Genomic DNA, 18,637 nt, shown 5'->3' with positions numbered 1-18,637 from the left:
TGGAGACCATGCTCATGGATTCTCTGGAATACCTGTTTGAGGCAAACGATGTGTTCTTGGGGAGTGCTGGACCAGATGATGACATCGTCAACATACACTCGCACCCCCTCGATACCCTCCATCATCTGTTCCATGATACGGTGAAATACCTCTGAGGCGGAGATGATGCCAAAGGGCATCCGGGTGTAGCAGTCGTGACCGAACGGGATATTGAATGTGCACAGCTTGCGACTGGATGCGTCCAGCTGTATTTGCCAGAATCCCTTGGAGGCGTCCAGCTTCGTAAAGAATTTGGCATGAGCCATCTCGCTGGTCAACTCTTCACGTTTTGATATCGGGTAATGCTCCCGCATGATGTTGCGGTTTAGATCCTTGGGGTCGATGCAGTTCCGAAGCTCCCCAGACGGCTTCTTGACACAGACCATGGAGCTGACCCAGTCTATGGGTTCTGTGACCTTTGATATGATGCCCTGGTCCTGGAGGTCCTGTAATTGCTGCTTGAGGCGATCCTTGAGGGGTGCCGGCACCCGACGTGGTACATAAATTACAGGGGTGGCGTTCGGTTTGAGCAGGATGCTCAAACACGCTGTGGTACTGCGTGATGATGTCATCAATATCAGCCTGGAAGTTATCATCAGGTGAGGCCGTCGCCTGTGAGGATGCCATGGTGTGGACTCGCTGAACCAGGTTCAGGAGCTTGCAGGCCCGAGCACCGAGCAGGGATGCTCTGTCAGGTCCGACGATCTCAAACCGCAGCGTCGCTTTTATTGACTTATTGGACACTCCGAGTTGGCACAAGCCACTGGCAGCTATGGCATTGCCATTGTAATCAAGGAGCTGGCAGGCCGGTGGAAGAATACTTGGTCTGACGCGGATGGTGTTGAGATCAGATTTCGAGATGAGGTTTGCCGATGCGCCGGTGTCCAGTTTGAACCAGATGCGAGCCTTTTTAACTGTGAGGACAGCACACCAGTCGTCGTCGGGATCCACGCTGAGGATCAAGAGGTGCTTCACTATCTTGGAGAAAGGCAGCGCATGGTTCGTAATGAAGCCCACCTGGTATGGGGATTTGAGGCACTCAGCATCAGGATTTGTTGGGCTGTTGGGGTCGGAGTCTGGCATGCCTTGCTGTATTGAATGGACACTTCTGTGCCGTGGCTGGGATCGCTGGCTGCTGGGCAGTGGAGCAGATCTGCAAAGGGCTGCGTAGTGGCCAAGCTTGCCACACTGTAGACACTGTTGTGCCTTTGCCGGACACTGCCACTTTAAATGGGTGGAGCCACAATTCGGACACGTCATGACGCCAACGTCAGCACGTTCCGTGCGCCATCGCGCATGCACAGTGCGGTCGAACCTGCGCAGTCTGGTCATCAGTCTCGCCATCCCCTCGGTCATGGCGCGCATGCGCAGGGGCCCGGGAAAAACACGCGAAATGGCCACTCTCGTCAATGCTTAGGCCCTGCATTTGTGAAATAGCCTGCACCCGTTCCACCTCATGGGAGGCTAGCTTTGCATTCTCTGCCGCCCTGATGTGGGAGTACCGATTGTTAACATGTTCGTGGACAACGCTCGTCTCGATGGCGATGGTGAGGGTGAGCTGCTTGACTTTCAGGAGCTGCTGGCAAAGGGAATCGGAGTGGACCCCGAAAATGATCTGATCCCGGATCATGGAATCAGCTGTCGCACCTCAATGTCGCAGTGGCTGTCGAACTTCAGCAGGACTGTTTTAAATTTTGTCTTGTCTTCGCCTTCAGCGAATGTAAGGGAGTTGTAGATGTGGATGGCGTGGTCCCCCACTGTGGAGAGGAATAGTGCGATCTTTCTGGCATCCCATGCAGCCTCGAGGTCGGTGGCTTCGATATATAGGAGGAACTTTTGTTTGAAGATCTTCCAATTTGCACCGAGGTTGCCAGCAATGCGGAGCTGCGGAGGAGGGTGGACGTTTTCCATATCACCGGCTGGCTGCTTGCTGGTCAACGCTGATTCACTCAAGGTAGGTCCGTCAAATTGCAGTATCACTCTCTGATACTATGAGGTGTTAGGCAGGCTGGGTCGACGTGGACTGCGCTTGATGCAGTGTAGCGAGAGACAGACCTCTAACACTGAATAAGATGCAACACGATTTTATTTAACGTCAACTAATATACATGTTCAACTGTGGGTTGACACTATGCTGACTTGACTGGAGACCTGATACTAGCCTGACCAGACTTACTAGCTACCACATGGTGTTTGCACTGGCTATGCTCACGGGCTCAGACTGTCTCAGAGGCTTGGTCCCGAGAGAGCAGGGAAACTGGTGCCCTCTGGCTTTATAGTGGTCGTGTCCTGTCTGGTGATTGGCTGCTCTGTTCTGTGTGCTTACTGGTCATCCTGTGTGTCAATCACTGCCTGTCTGCACTCCATTATAAACATAGATGTATATTATGACACTGGCCAGGACAGATTTCTGACTCCAGAATTCATTTCGCTATTAGAGCCCAGGCTGCTCTGCATAAATATGTCTGTGTCTGTGAGTTTTTAAAAGTTAATTCATGGGATGTGGACATCGCTGGTGGGCCAGCATTTATTGCTCATCCCTGATTGCTCTTGAACTGAGTGGCTTGCTCGGCTATTTTGAGAGTCAACCACATTGCTGTGGATCTGGAGTGACATGTCGGCCAGGCCAGGTAAAGACAGAAGATTTCCTTCCCTAAAGGACATCAGTGAACCAAATAGGTTTGCACTAATCAATAATGTTTTCATGGTCATAATTAGAGATTAATCCAGATTTTTACTGAATTCAGATTCCACCATCTGCCATGGTGGGATTTGTACCTGGGTCCCTGGACCATTGCCCTGGGCCTCTGGTTCACTAGTCCAGTAACAATACCACTACCCCATCACCTCCCTGCATGCGTCGGTATATCTGTGCGTGAGTGTTTGTGTCTGTCTGTGAATGTGTGTCATCGAATCATTACAGCACAAAGAGGCCATTCAGTCCAACAAGCCGAGACTCACTCTCTGTAGAACAATAGTCAGATCCTTTCTCCCACACTATCAAACCCTGTAAGTTTATTTCCCTCGAGTGCCTATACAGTTTCCCTTTGAAAACATTAATCAGCTTCTTCCAGGAAGTGTGTGTGTGTGTGCCGACATGTCTGTGTATGTTTGTGTGTGTGTGTCTGTCTGTCTGCACATATCTGCTTGAGGCTCCTGGTGCTCTCTGTTTTAATCCCAGTAAGAAGTCTTACAACACCAGGTTAAAGTCCAACAGGTTTGTTTCAAACACGAGCTTTCGGAGCGCAGCTCCTTCCTCAGGAGAAGGAGCTGCGCTCCGAAAGCTCGTGTTTGAAACAAACCTGTTGGACTTTAACCTGGTGTTGTAAGACTTCTGACTGTGCTCACCCCAGTCCAACGCCGGCATCTGCACATCATGTTTTAATCCCATCACCTGCCCAGTACACTTCCACTTTTTGAAATATTAATGCAATTCCCTACTATGTATCTGCAAAGAAAATAGGAATGGCTATTGCTGTGTTCAATAACGGCTGCTGTCACTAATTCTCAAACTCCTGTACTCTCCTTATCCTTCAGGGACAAAGTTTCTGTGCCATTAATCCAGGTTGCTTTGCTCCAGATTTTGAGAAAAGGTTGTCGGACTTGCTTAACATACACAGAACACTAGAACCAGTGAGTATAACTTTAATAACTTTTTTAAATGAGAATTTAGAGTATCCAATTCTATTTTTTAAATTAAGGGGCAATTCAGCGTGGCCAATCCACCTAACCTGCACATCTTTGGGTTGTGGGGGTAAGACCCATGCAGACAAAAAGCAGCCAGTGCTGCTGAGAATGAGGTGGCGGCAGCCGTTAGTCCCACACAGTATGGCAAAGAGGATTGACCAGCAGTGCAGGAATAAGATCAATGACCTACACCGGGAAACACGAGTGAGTAGACACCAACGCCCCCCCACACCTCCTCCCCAAGGGAGCATTCACCCCCCATCTCTCCAAGTGGCCCACAGCCCTCCCTCCCCACTACCCCCCAAAACCTGTCTTCACACTCCCTCTCCCATCACTGAACCACGCGTGTGGTTAATGATGCCCTCTCTGTGTCTCCTCAGGAAAAACTCTCCCACAATCGGCGGGAGAGGGCCCAGACTGGCGGAGGGGTGCCGGACATCAGAATCTTCACCTCCTTCAAGGGCCGTGCCCTGGAGGTGACGGGGGTGGCCAAGGACAGAATGGTCAGCGACGCGGATGCTGGTGGATGCCGCAGAGGTGAGGAACAACGGGGCTCCACCCGGAGGACCTGTCAAGCGTGAATAATGATTGCCTTACTGACTGACCCATCCCTCCCACTGACCACATGTCCATTCTCCCGCAGGTTTTCCAGCCGATGGAGTTGGCCCATCCCGGATGGCCCCCTCTCCTGACTCCAAGGAGAAAACCTTGGAGGAGAGTTCCGAAGATGCCACAGTGGCACAGCTATCATGAGGCTGAGATGTAGCTGAACTGTTTGGCAGTGCCCCTTGTGTATTCGTGGCTGGACGCAAACCGACCCCGTCCTTGCCAAGTTGCAGCATCTGGTGCTATTCGGTGGCCGCCATCGACGGCTACCTAGGGAAGTTGAAGACTTCTCGACGTTTGAGGGACTGACTGTAGAAGACGGTATCCTCCTGTGGGGCACGAGGGTTGTTGTCTCGGCGAAGGAACAAGATGTCACGTTGAAAGAGCTTGTCTATTTCCACCCATGGATTCCCAGAGGTGCTCGTAATGGGGCCTCTTTCACGAGTGAAGAACTTGGCACTTCCATGAAAGGCAATGTGATTCAGCGCGTCCGCACTACCTCATACCATCCGGCATAAAATGGTTTGGCAGAAACAGACGCGCAGGCGGTAACGTGGTGATGGACACCAGGCTGGCAAGTTTTATGTTCTTGTACAGGACCGCAGTAACTGGGATGGCCCCCGCTGAGATGCTCATGGGTCGTAAGCTTCGTATCTGACTTTGTTTGATTCTCCCAGACATCAGCCGAAAGTGCGCCATAATCAGCATTTGCGAGGGCGTTGCCCGGTTCGACCTCGACCTCTCCTATGCTTCTCACCTGACACTGCGGTGTTTGGTCATAACTTCAGCGACGGTGTTCACTGGCTCTCTGGGATTGGCGTCCATCAAATGGGACCACTCTCTTACCAAGTTCAGGTCTGGGAGCAACTGATCCGACGGCATTTGTATCACATTTGCTCATGGAGGTTGGTCCCTCGTGAGGTTCCTCAGAAGAAACCTGTCCTGGATCCTCCAACTCCATTGCCGAGCCAACTTGCTGTGAAGCCTCCAGTCTGTGTCAGCGCCGACATGCCCAGTGTTGTATCTTAGAATTCAGAAATGGAGGTGGAGACGTCTGAAGTCTCGGATGCTGAATCCACAGTTCAGCCGCCTCCTGCCGACCGTCCACCATGGTGTTCCTGCCACAGGTGATGCTACCCTGCCAGATATACACTGACTGATCCAGCGCATAATGTTCATGACGATTTACCGGAACCAAAGCGAGTCTGACGTCCACTACCTGCTGCTCCTTCTCCTTCTCATCAGTCGTCGAGGGGATCTTTGCAATTTGGTTGGGGGAGGGTGGGAGGAATATAATATCCCAGATGGGACGGGATTGATTATCTTCTCTGTGGTTCTTGCGGAGTACGAGCTCCCCCGCTGAAGGGCGGGGGAATTCCATTTTGCAACGTATAAAAGATCGGCCAGTAAGGCACCGACCAGAGACCCGGTCGGAAGTGTACATCCCGTAATTCTAAGTAAATCAAAGTTCTATATTTTATTTGGTGTCAATTTCCCATGTCTTTATTAAAGTGACTTCAACAAGATGAATCAGATATAGCCAGCCGTATGTCAGTCCATGCTAACTCTATCAGAATGTGAATGTTTAAATGCTCATTCACCAGCCCTGAGGGTGGATTGCAGCCTTTTTATTCCTACTACAGTTAATCAATCTGTGTAAAACTCTGTCTTAGTCGCTACTGGATTTACAATAAACTAGGAAATAACAACGGAATGATACATTAAAACATTACAATCATGTTGTCAGATGAAGCAAAATCTACCAGTGTAATATTCTTGTCAAAGTTTGGCTGTCTACTGGCAGAGGGATAGCAGCTGGTGTACCCTGATCATTTCGCTGATTGATCCCAGCCTCTGTCCCAGCCAGCTGATCTGTGGTGTGTTGAGTATGAACTTTGGTGATTATGTTTCCGTTTACATTAAACTTGATGCGACCATCAATTCACTCGGAGACTCGAGTCGGAGTAAACAGTGGTTTTAATCAGCTTACAACTTTGCCTGCCTGCGACCAGTACAATACTGAAGGCGGTCCCGCAGGTCTGCTGCTCTTATACTTCCTATGAGGGGCGGAGCCATGGGCGGAGCCCGTACATGTTCCACATCTCCCCGTGTGTGAAGCCACACAGTGGCCCATAGATGGAGCCCACAGGGTTAATAGCATGGTATAATGCAACACAGTATACTGGTGAATTAACAGTATTTATACATTTACCACAAAACTCACCAGTACAATGTGCTTCAATCCACACAGAGTGACCCTAGCCTTCCTGTGCTGATCCCTGGAGACCCAGAGGCCCTTCATAAAGCAGAATGTGACCATCACGGTGCCATCCCCTATCACGTCAATGTCGTCGATCACATGGTGAGAGTCCAGCCACAATTCTGACGCTCTGTTGCTCAGTCAGTAAATAGCTGGAGCGCCGGATTTAGAAAGACAAGGGGTGTTTTGGGGGGGGGGGGGGGGAGGCTGGAGGGTGGTGGGGAGGAACATTGGCTCAGGACTATGGAATAACAAAGAGAGGCTCTAAAATAAAGAGATTGCTGAGTTGTAGCAATGAATGTAAAAATAAGTGCGAGCTGCAGGTTCCAGAATGCCATGGATAAATCAAGAGAACTAATGCTGAAGAAGGAAATTACAGGTATAATAGAGTAAGTTAGCATGTGACAGGGCCTACCAAAGTTAGCATGTGACAGGGCCTACCTAAGTTAGCATATGACAGGGCCTACCTAAGTTAACATGTGACAGGGCCCACCTAAGTTAGCATGTGACAGGGCCCACCGAAGTTAGCATTTGACAGGGCCCACCTAAATTAGCATGTGACAGTGCCCACCTAAGTTAGCATGTGACAGGGCCCACCTGTGAGAGACCCTCCGTGTGATATGATCTGCATGAAAAAGAACAAGTTTATGACAGGGCACTGGGTGTGACACGGTCCGTATGTGATGGGGCCTGTGTGTGATTGGAAAGATGTGCAATGGGGCATATGTATGATAGAGCTTCCTTGTGACAGCACCCGCATGTGATGAAGCCTACGTGTGACTGAACACATGTGTAAGAGGGTCCAATTATGACAGGACAGGTTTGGTTCAAACACACATGTGATGGGGATAGTGTGTGACAAGGAAGGTTTGTGACAGGGTCCACATGTGCATTGCCCATATATGATATGAACCATGTGTGACAGGGCTTTGTATGATCTTCCTTGATGTGACAGAACCCATGTGTGACAGGGTCCCCATCACACACCATCCACAGGCCCTTTAAACATGGGCCTGCGTGTGATGGGAACAGTGTTTGATGGTGTTAGTGTGTGACAGAAACCATGTATGTCAAGGGGCTGGTTTAGCACACTGGGCTAAATCGCTGGCTTTTGAAGCAGACCAAGACAGGCCAGCAGCACGGTTCAATTCCCGTACCAGCCTCCCGAACAGGCGCCGGAATGTGGCGACTAGGGGCTTTTCACAGTCACTTCATTTGAAGCCTACTTGTGACAATATGCAATTTTCTTTCTATTCTTTCTTTTTTTATGAACAGGGCCCACATGTGACAGGACCTGCGTGTAACAGGACCCACATGTGACCGGGCTTTATATGACAGGGCCTGTGTATAACAGAACCTGTGTGTGACAGAGTCTGTATTGACAGAGCCTGCATGTGACAGGGTCGCACTAACTGCAACAGATCAGAGACTATCTTGTTGAGTTTTGGTGCAATTGATGTTTGTCGCAACTTCATCCTTCAAAGTCCAGTATTGTGGTTCCGTTGTTTTAATCCCCTTCTTTTCCTGGTACTAACATTCTTTTATTTAGAACTCTGTTGCAAAGGAGCTTGGAGTCGACCTGCTCCCAACCAATCGCACAATCGACCCCTGAGCACTCGGTTCTGGAAGCTGCATGGCGCCAATCGGCAAGAGTGGGTTCAGGACACGCACAACGCTTCAGGATTACACAGTTTGCATTTCAGCTCAAAGTTCAATGTTGCAATTTAAATTAGGTGGTGATATTATTTTAACTTGTAGGGATTAAGGTGGTTCATACATTAAAATATTCTGCTACGCAAGACACCAGGGAGAAACAAAGGAATCTTCATTGTTCTCAGTTATCCCTTGTGAGAATGTCTGCATGAGGTGAGTGAAGTTTTGGAGTGAGATGCCCTCTAGCCTGAGCCCACACTTGGGGTGGCTCGCAGGAGGTAACTTCCAGCACGTCAATAAACGGGGACAGCAGATGTTTGGGGCTTAATTGGTATTTTAGAGCTGTGGCAATATTTGAATGTGAATCATCTTCATGGGTGTAATTTATTCTGGGACTGGGGATTTGTAACACTACAGTGAAATTACTAAATCTACGTTTTCAATAAAGGCTTTTGCTTGTCACCATTAACTGTTCTTGCTTCACTGAAGGAGTGTTCTTCAGCTCAGTAGGTAGCACTTTCACCTCTGCGTTCAAAGATTGTGGGCTGGATTCACCGATTTGAGGCTAAGTCCGGAGGAAGTGTCGAGTTATACTATGAAAAAATCGGCGAGGCTCGAGCACCGACCCTCTGACTGGTGAGGGGTGTAGCCATCTGGGATGGCCACTTACAAAGGAAACATGGACACTTGCAAAGACTCAAGGGAAATATGGGCAATACAGGATTCAGGCAAACTCAGCCTAAATGTATATTTGCTAACCGAGAACCAGACAGTATCGAAACCCCTAGCCGATTTGCATTCTAATGGCCCATTTCCCCAAGACAAAGGACTGGTACTCAGATATCAGATACAATTCCAGACACATCGATGCCACTCCCTTCACCCAAGAAGCCCAAACAGCCAAGGTCAATGACCGCTCAGGACACGCCCAGTCATCAAGGCACCCGCCCCTTTATTGGCTCAAATCGAAGGCAGTAATCGAAGCCTGCCAAATTATTGGGTCCAAAGCTAAGGCCCGCCCAAAAGAGTGCAAAACCCCCAAAGGACACTGCCATGTGTTCAATCTCTTTGGCCCTGGCACACCGGCACTCTTCGGCCCGGCCTACACCTGAAGCCAACTGCAGCATCACGACCAGAAGCAAGTTCAAGATCAACAATCGCTACCAGACGAATGAGCCCAGTAGAACCAAAGTTATTTCTCCAGACCCAGCCACTCCAGATCCGGACAAAGGCCTTGTTCCTCTGCCAAAGCCGGGTGCCTGAAGTTAAGTACAGGTTGTTGTCGTGTTAGGTATAATTTAGCTTGTAGTGTTTTTATGTTGCATGTGTGAGTTAATCTTGTGTACAAATAAACTATTATTGAACTTGAACTAACTGACCAGTTGTTGGGTCTTTGACCGATATCTGGCTGAACCTTGTGGTGGTGTCATAGAACATAGAACAGTACAGCACAGAACAGGCCCTTCGGCCCTCGATGTTGTGCCGAGCAATGATCACCCTACTCAAACCTACGTATCCACCCTATACCCGTAACCCAACAACCCCCCCCCCGCCTTAACCTTACTTTTAAGGACACTACGGGCAATTTAGCATGGCCAATCCACCTAACCTGCACATCTTTGGACTGTGGGAGGAAACCGGAGCGCCCGGAGGAAACCCACACACACACGGGGAGGACGTGCAGACTCCGCACAGACAGTGACCCAGCCGGGAACCGAACCTGGGACCCTGGAGCTGTGAAGCATTTATGCTAACCACCATGCTACCGTGCTGCCCTTTTTTGATACCTGGCGACTTTGAAAGCATATCTTCATTAATAACGGTCAGACTAATATCTGACTAAAGTAGATTCCCCAGACTTGGCAACATTATTGGTGACACTGGTGGGATAGTATTCCACTCATTAAAAGAGCAACATTATTGGCATCTCCAGTGCGAATTGGCAACATTATTGGCGACTCTGGTGGGATTCGACCAAGAAGTGATTTTGTCACTTCGAGAGAACCCACAAAATGTTGAATTAGAAACCCAATTGGAAAAGTGAAAGAAACCACAAGTGTAAGACCCGTATCGGTCAAACCTCCAAGATTCGGAAGTGTGTAGTAATTTGCATGCCTACTAACAGGGATATAAGGAAACTCGTTTGATTTTGCTGCGTAAAACTATCGGGAGTTTTGTGAACCGGAAAATAGCTTCGGCCATACCCGCTGTTTGCATCGCCAACCTATTCCCCCCGTCCCAAATTTAGGATACAAAAAAGAGATACTAGTAGAAATGGCAGCAAAGGCAATGGAGCGCCTTATGAACCTGCAGGAACCCGAGGTCGCAGCGACCAGTAGAGCAGAGCAGTGTCCCATATTGGAACTAAGAGGAACTAAGGAAATATTTAAAGGGGAAAGGATGACCCCTTTGGTCTGAGTTTTGTTCAAATGAAGAGTCAGGTCCTGGTAGTATAGGACAAACTTGGTGGGACAACCTAACCAAGATACACAAGAAGAATTTAGGAAAACTTCATAAGCCGATGGCAATCGTGTCCTGTCTGGCACAATTGCGCGGCACAGAGGAGGTCATGAGGACACTCCACAGACAGCTTGTAGAGAAGGAGGAGAAGGGTGAGGGAAACATTAGCAAGTGTGAAAAAGTTAATGAGCAACTCCGAGAGCAGCTAGCAGCTAAAGACAAGGAGATAGCTGATGTCAAACGGGCACACCAATCTTGTTTAGTGCACCTCAGCAGCTTTCAGACACAATACAATAAGGCCTACCAAGATACACAACGTGCAGTCTTGGTAAGAGAAGAGACGGAACACCAGGTAGAACAGTGAAAGAAGCAATGCACAGATTTGAAGGCAGCTACACGAGCACTCCACAGTTCCACAATGGAACAAAGGCAGAGTTCAGTGGACCACGTCACATGCAAACAGCAAATTTCAAGGTTAGTCACTGCTTTCAGTGTAAAATGGTTTCAGAGACACCTTTGGACCAAATTTAGACCAGGAAAATGGCCCTGATTGGCATGAACTCAATGAAATTGCCTATAGATATGTAGAAGATACTAAGAATCAGAATAGAGCCCCCCAGTCCCCGAAAAAAGGAAAGCACCCACACCACCGACTGCACAGGCAGCACACAACCCCATGAATCCAGTCACCACGCAGCGCAAGTCACCGATTGACGACGAACCCGATTTTGTGTACACCACCCTACTAACCATCACACAACAGAGAGATGCCTGCGCCAAAATTGAACCATTCCAACCCACAGAAGACCCGCATCATTTCTTTGAGCGAATAAGACGACAGACAGTTATGTACGGTCTGGACGAACCGGAGGAAGTGAAGCTTATAGTAATGCGCCTTAACCCATCCGTTAGTTCAGCACTACCCGATCCACAGAATGTAGGAGGAGGAAGCCTCCAGGACATGAAGGCAGCTATTTTAGATGCAATTGGTTATAACAGAGGAGATCCTGTAGAAGGTCTAAATAGCTGCAGACAAAAGAAGGGAGAGCATCCGACTGCATTCGCAGGACGCCTTTGGATACACTTTAAAGCGGTATTTGGAGATTTAGTCCGCGCACACTTAAATGTCGAAAACACAACCAAATGGACCCGTATTTTAGTCTCCCATGCCACAGAGACAGGTCAAAAAGCCCGTGCGAATTATGACCCCTCAGACGCCACACATAATGAAGTGTGGGTTCTGAAGAGACTTTCTAGAGCTTGGGAACAATCCCTACATAAAAAGGCAGAGCAGGAGAAGGCAAATATGAATCCAGTAAGGACACATCAGGACCCCGTATGGGTAAACAACGGTAGACATGACGGACAGCACCACAGAGCACAGGGATGCTATAATTGTGGACAAAAAGGACATTACGCCCACGAATGCAATGCCTCCCTGAACCAGCAAGGAATCAGCAAGCGAACGCCCCACATAGGAACAATACACAGTGTTAGCGACCGCCCAGACAATTCTGCCATAAATAGCACAGATTGATGGTGTTCGGACTCCCCAACTTGGGTCTGCGACACACTCTGGGACAAGTCAGGTAGACCAGTAGTCACAGGCACAGTCCGGGGACATCCCGTAGAGTTCCTTTGGGACACAGGAGGGTCACGCACCACTTTAAACTCCTCCACAATGTTTCAGTGAGATAAATGGCCCACTACAGACATTATCACTCTGAGCGGATTTACAGGACATATCCAGCAGGGATATAGTACGGCCCCCATAGATATTCAAATCGGTAACGTTAATACCAAGCACCCCATTGTTTTAGTAGATTTGCCCCGAACAGCTGAACACATTTTAGGGATCCACTTCATGAGTTCACACAACCTTTCCTTTGACCCCGTGGATAAGTGTGTTTGGAAAATGACTAGAACAGCGAGAGCCCCCGCCACACTCACAGTAGGAGACTACGAACATAGAATCTGCTCAGTAGGCGACTATTGGTTTGATCCACAGGCCATTAGTACAGATAAGATGATTAGAGAGGTCCTAAGAAAACACAACGCATCCTTTGCCCAGCACAAGCACGATTGTGGAAAAATTCTGGGAACAGTCACCATTACAGTTCCCGATCTCAAGCCCCAGAAACAATACGGCTTCCCACAGCAAGCCGAGGGAGAAATTGCAAAAGTAATTCAAAGTTTGCTAAACCAAGGTGTAATTCGGCCCGTAGCCTCAACAAACAATGCCCCAATTTGGCTCGAAAGGAAACCAGGCAGTTCATGGAGACTGACCATCGATTACAGAGAACTCAATAAAGTAACTCCATTAGCCCCGACCGTTGCCACGAGTCCCGAGACGATGCTAAAGCAGGTACTGCAGTCACGGTATTTTACGGTACTGGACATTAGCAATGGCTTCTGGTCCATTCCATTAGATAAGAATTGCCAATACAAATTCGCCTTCACGTTCCAAGGACAGCAATATACGTGGACATGCCTTCCGCAAGGTTTCCACAACTACCCCTCCATTTTTCACCGACAATTGGCAAATGGATTATCCAAATTTTCCCGACCCGAATGCCTAATTTAGAATGTGGACGACTTGCTCCTACAAACTGATATCAAGGAAGAGCACATTACGCTTCTTTCCGAATTATTAGGTCTCCAACACTCAATTGGATGTAAAGTTAATCCGAAAAAGGGCCAACTCTTAAAAGGTCTTTTATTTAGGCACAGTCATCACACACGGAAAAAGAGAGAGAGCAAAAACGGATTGATTTGATTGTTAATTTGCCCTTGCCCCACAATGTCTCTGCACTCCGGTCATTTTTATTACTGGTTGGTTACTGTAGGAACCATATAGACGTTTTCACCATCAAGGCAGCCCCACACTCCCCATACGCCATAGAAGTAGCGACCACCGACTAAACCCTATCGGCCGTACTACTCCAGGAAAGGCACGATCGTTTAGGACCCGTAGCCTATGCCTCATGAGTTTTGGACCCAGTGCAGCAAGGATTTTCAGACTGTGAAAGGCACTTGCTCACAGTTTTTTGGGCTGTTCAGTACTTCGCATACATCACAGGCCTCAACCACGTAATGATTTTAACAGAGCACACCCCAACGTAACTACTATTAGATGGCAGGTTAAAGGACGGTTCAGTTAGCCAGATTACAGCAGCGGGCTGGACCCCACTCTTACAAGGAAGGGACATCACAGTAAAAATGACAAAGACACACACATTTTTAGCAGATAACTTGCACTATGAAGGAACCCCACATGAGTGCCAAATCATTGCAGCCAGGCACCACACAGGACCCTTTATTCCAAAATTGCCACACCCAAGTGTAGGTAGTAAAGCACAGAATACCCAGACCACGGATAACTCTTTAAAAATCTATGTAGATGGTTCCTCCACCATTGATAATGGAAAAAGGATTACAAGATGTGGTATATATGTGGAAGACGCGCAGGGACGCGCTTTAGAGGAGATATTGCTAAAATTACCAGGTCACTTAGGATCACAGGCAGCCGACTTAGCAGCAATTGCATATATAATGCAGCACCTAGATTCTTTCCCGACCCCCGCAGACATATATTCGGTATTTTATTAGATATAAAATTCGAATATATATATTCAGTTTATGTCTGTAATAGTTTGACAGAATTCCTGCCCCTGTGGGAATCTAGAGGATTCAAATCCGCCGACGGTAAACCCCTACCCTCAGCGCCATTACTGAAGCACATTCGAAGCACAAAAGAATCCAAGCATAGACTACTTTCTAAACGGTGAGAAAATTCATAATGCCAAAGTACAAAGGGATCTGGGAGTGCTAGTCGAGGATTCCCTAAAGGTAAACATGCAGGTTGAATCTGTGATTAAGAAAGCAAATGCAATGTTGTCATTTATCTCAAGAGGGTTGGAATATAAAAGCAGCGATGTGCTACTGAGCCTTTATAAGGCTCTGGTTAGGCCCCATTTGGAGTACTGTGTCCAGTTTTGGGCCCCACATCTCAGGAAGGACATACTGGCACTGGAGCGTGTCCAGCGGAGATTCACACGGATGATCCCTGGAATGGCGGGTCCAACATATGATGAACGGCTGAGGATCCTGGGATTGTATTCATTGGAGTTTAGAAGGTTAAGGGGAGATCTAATAGAAACTTACAAGATAATACATGGCTTAGAAAGGGTGGACGCAAAGAAACTGTTTCCGTTAGGCGAGGAGACGAGGACCCGTGGTCACAGCCTTAGAATTAGAGGGGGTAAATTCAGAACAGAAATGCGGAGACATTACTTCAGCCAGAGAGTGGTGGGCCTGTGGAATTCATTGCCGCGGAGTGCAGTGGAGGCCGGGACGCTAAATGGCTTCAAGGCAGAGATAGATAAATTCTTGATGTCGCGAGGAATTAAGGGCTACGGGGAGAATGCTGGTAGGTGGAGTTGAAATGCCCATCAGCCATGATTGAATGGCGGAGTGGACTCGATGGGCCGAATGGCCTTACTTCCACTCCTATGTCTTATGGTCTTATGGTCTTATGGAAACAGCTAAAGACCGCACATATGGCATAATAAAAGTCAGAAGCCACCATGTTCGTCTCCACCCGGTAACGTAAAAGCAGATGCTCTAGCAAAGGCAGGATCACCACACGGTCACTTTTGGCAACCCCCAGAGAGTGCCCCAGTACACACAGTCCAGGTCTCACAGACGAATATCGGCGATTTAGCACAGGCCCAAAAAGCAGACGACACTCTTCAGCAAATTCTAAACGGTAACTTCCCAGTCCCCTTCGACAAATTCAAGGACACACTGATGGTACAGGACGGAATAAGTTTAAAGAATGGAATTTATGTGGACCCACCCAGGACAGGAACCGGATTATTTGTCAATTTCATGACGGACACGGACATCAGGGGATAGAAACCACCATTGCCCACTTAAGACCTATGTGCTGGTGGCCCGATTTAAAAGCAGACGTCACACATTATATTGAAAATTGTTTAATGTGCGCTCAAAATAATCCAGAAAGATACTCCAGGAAGGGTCAGTTAAAACACACCCGCCCTGTTAATGGCTCATGGACAAATTTACAACTAGATTATATTGGTCCCCTTCCCCCCCCCCCCCCCACACATAAATTGTTTTAAATATGTGTTGGTAGTGATCGACACCTTCACAAAATGGCCAAACACGGCTGAGGCAACAGCTAAGATTTTAACACAGCAAATATTTACACGCTGGGGACTCCCCCGCAGCATTGAATCGGACCAAGAGTCGTATTTTACAGGAAGTGTGATGCAGAATGTTTTGACAATTTTTGGGATAAAACAAAAATGCCATATTGCCTATCACTCACACTCCAGCGGCATTGTGGGACATATGAACAGAACCCTAAAAGCGACTATCAGGAAAATAATACAACAGCACAACACTACATGGGACACAGTTCCCCCATTTGCACTTATGTTTATTTGGAACACCCAGTATCAAGTTCCACAGGATTCACCCCCCACACCCTTATGACCGGACGACCCATGAAAGGAACTGAATATTTATTAGGACTTGATTTGGCCAGCCCCACAATCACCACCCTAACCCACGGAAAAGCAGTCCAACAGGTAATGGAAAATATTAAGGCAGCCCAGCTTGCTGCAGCTGTCTGACTAGGCGCTAGGAAAAAGCAGAGTAAGGCCTGCTTTAATAAAACATTACACCCCGTAGAGTATGCAGTCGGTTAGCAGGTGATGGTTTCCCTATATAATCCCAGTTCATTCCTCTCCCCTAAATTTGCAGGACCCTACTCGATTTCAGATAAAGTAAGCCCCTCGGTATATAAAATAATGTATCCTAATGGAACCCAGTGCAGCCACTTGATGCGACCATCAATTCACGCAAAACAAGGAGTAGAAGTAAACTGTGGCTTTAATCGACTAGAACAGTGCCTGCCTGCGACTGCTCTGCTACTGAGATCAAAAGACAAGATGAAGCCAGAACTGATGACCTCCATTATGATCATTGTTGGATCACTACAGTTGCACGCATCGACAACCCTTGTAACCCACACCACACTGGCCCCAAACATAACCATACAATATGAGACCCCTAGCCCGGACACCACACCTCACAGGAAAATAAACACTGAAAGCGCCACATGGTGTGAAATCATCACAAAATGGTATTCCCTCTCATACACGGTAGAAGCCCTATTGGTAATTGCAATACTCTGCGGTGTCGTTCAGACACTTAGACTTCGAAAATGGCAAAGGAGAGCCTCCCGCTCCCCGATATATGCACTCCGAGCCCTTTCTCGTGGAATTCAACAGACCCCACATGAGTATTAATGAGTATTTCACTTATTAAAAGAGTAACATTATTGGCGTCTTCAGTGCGAATTGACAACAGGGGGTAGCAGCCACGCCACATAAAACACACGGCCTTCACGAAATAAATGGCCGGAGAATTGCTGGGTCCGTAGCCACGTATGCGCCCGGCAACAACCTGCAGCAGTAGCGCCGTACAACATGGTACCAGACGCGCGGAAACCTGACCTGCCAGATAGAGTCCTTCTGGTCCCCCTTTGCCACCCCCGGGCTTCAATGAAGCTATTATTACCGGACTCCCTGAGTATTTCCCTGGGGCCATCGGGGGCGGCGCTGTTGCCAGTGCTTTCAATCCCGACCCCACACACAAACTCTCCTCCATTCTGACCCGCTGGAAATCAACTCCTCTGACCCAGCTCCGCACCTTCTCCACATTCGCCGCCCAGTAGTAATACATCAGGTTCGGTAGACCAAACTCCCTGCCTGCCTTCCCCTCTGTGGCAGCATCTTTCCAACTCTGGCCACTTTCCTTCCCCATATGAACGAAGTAATCATTCCCTCAATCTCTCTGAAAAAAGTCTTTGGCCGGAAAATCTGCAGGCATTGGAAAATAAACAGAAATCGCGGCAACACGTTCATTTTAACCGCCTGTACCCGACCCGCCAGCGACAGAGGGAGATCATCCCACCTTGCCAGATCAGCTTTCACTCTCCGCACCAAACTAGAAATATTGTACCTGCGGAGCCCCCCCCCCCCCCCCCCCCCCACCCCCCACTCCCGGGCAACCTGCACCCCCAGGTACCTAAAGTGAGTCCCTGCCCTATGGAATGGCAGCCCCTCCACCCCTGTCCCCACCCCCTGCCGAGACACCACAAAATACTCACTTTTGTCTGGATTTAGTTTGTACCCCAAGAAAGACCCAAACACGAAGCAGCTCCAATATTCCCCTATCGACACACTCGGTTCCAACACGTATAAAAGCAAGTCATCGGCATATAAGGACACCCTATGCTCTATTCCCCCCGCACTATTCCTTTCCATACCCCCGAACTTCTTACTGCGATGGCCAACGGCTCAATCTCGAGTGTAAAGAGCTGGGGGGACATAGGGCATCTCTGCCTAGTCCCACGGTATCTCAAGCTGATGTTGTTTGTGCGGACACTCGCCCTCGGCTCCTTATATAGTAGCTTTACCCAGTGCACAAATCTTGGTCCAATCCCAAACCGCTCCAGAACTGCCATCGAGTACCCCCATTCTACCCGGTCAAATGCTTTCTCACCATCCAATGCCACAACCCCCTCTGTTTCCTTCCTCTCCGCCAGTGCCATAACCACGTTCAATACCCTCCTAGTGTTTGAAAAGAGCTGCCTGCCTCCTTCTCACGAACACCGTCTGATCTTCACCTATCACTTTCGGGAGGCACTCCTCCAGCCTACCCGCCAGTACCTTCGCCAATACTTTTGCGTCCACATTCAAAAATTATACGGGCATATATGACCCACACTCCGTCGGGTCATTATCTTTTTTTAGCAACAGGGAAATCAATGCCTGCCCCAAAGTTTGTGGCAACACCCCTTTCCCTATCGCCTCTTCAAACATCCCCACTATCAGGGGT

At 48.5% G+C, this 18,637-nt stretch overlaps 1 protein-coding gene across 1 annotated transcript in view; it reads left to right on the top strand.

The window, feature by feature from the left end:
• Positions 1-8,695, top strand: part of LOC119971831 (uncharacterized oxidoreductase YjmC-like) — a 73,332-nt gene extending 64,637 nt beyond the window's left edge. Inside the window, exons 9-11 of the mRNA XM_038808038.1 lie at positions 3,577-3,672; positions 6,584-6,694; positions 8,142-8,695. Coding sequence (XP_038663966.1) covers positions 3,577-3,672; positions 6,584-6,694; positions 8,142-8,204 — 270 coding nt within the window. The 3' untranslated portion in view covers positions 8,205-8,695. The remainder of the gene's footprint in view (positions 1-3,576; positions 3,673-6,583; positions 6,695-8,141) is intronic.
• The last annotated feature ends 9,942 nt before the right edge of the window (positions 8,696-18,637 follow it).

This window comes from Scyliorhinus canicula, chromosome 9, assembly GCF_902713615.1.
Source record: "Scyliorhinus canicula chromosome 9, sScyCan1.1, whole genome shotgun sequence".
NCBI classification, from domain to species: Eukaryota; Metazoa; Chordata; class Chondrichthyes; order Carcharhiniformes; family Scyliorhinidae; genus Scyliorhinus; species Scyliorhinus canicula.
The sequence above is the reverse complement of the archived record's forward strand: the minus strand, read 5'-3'. Positions and strand labels throughout refer to the sequence as shown.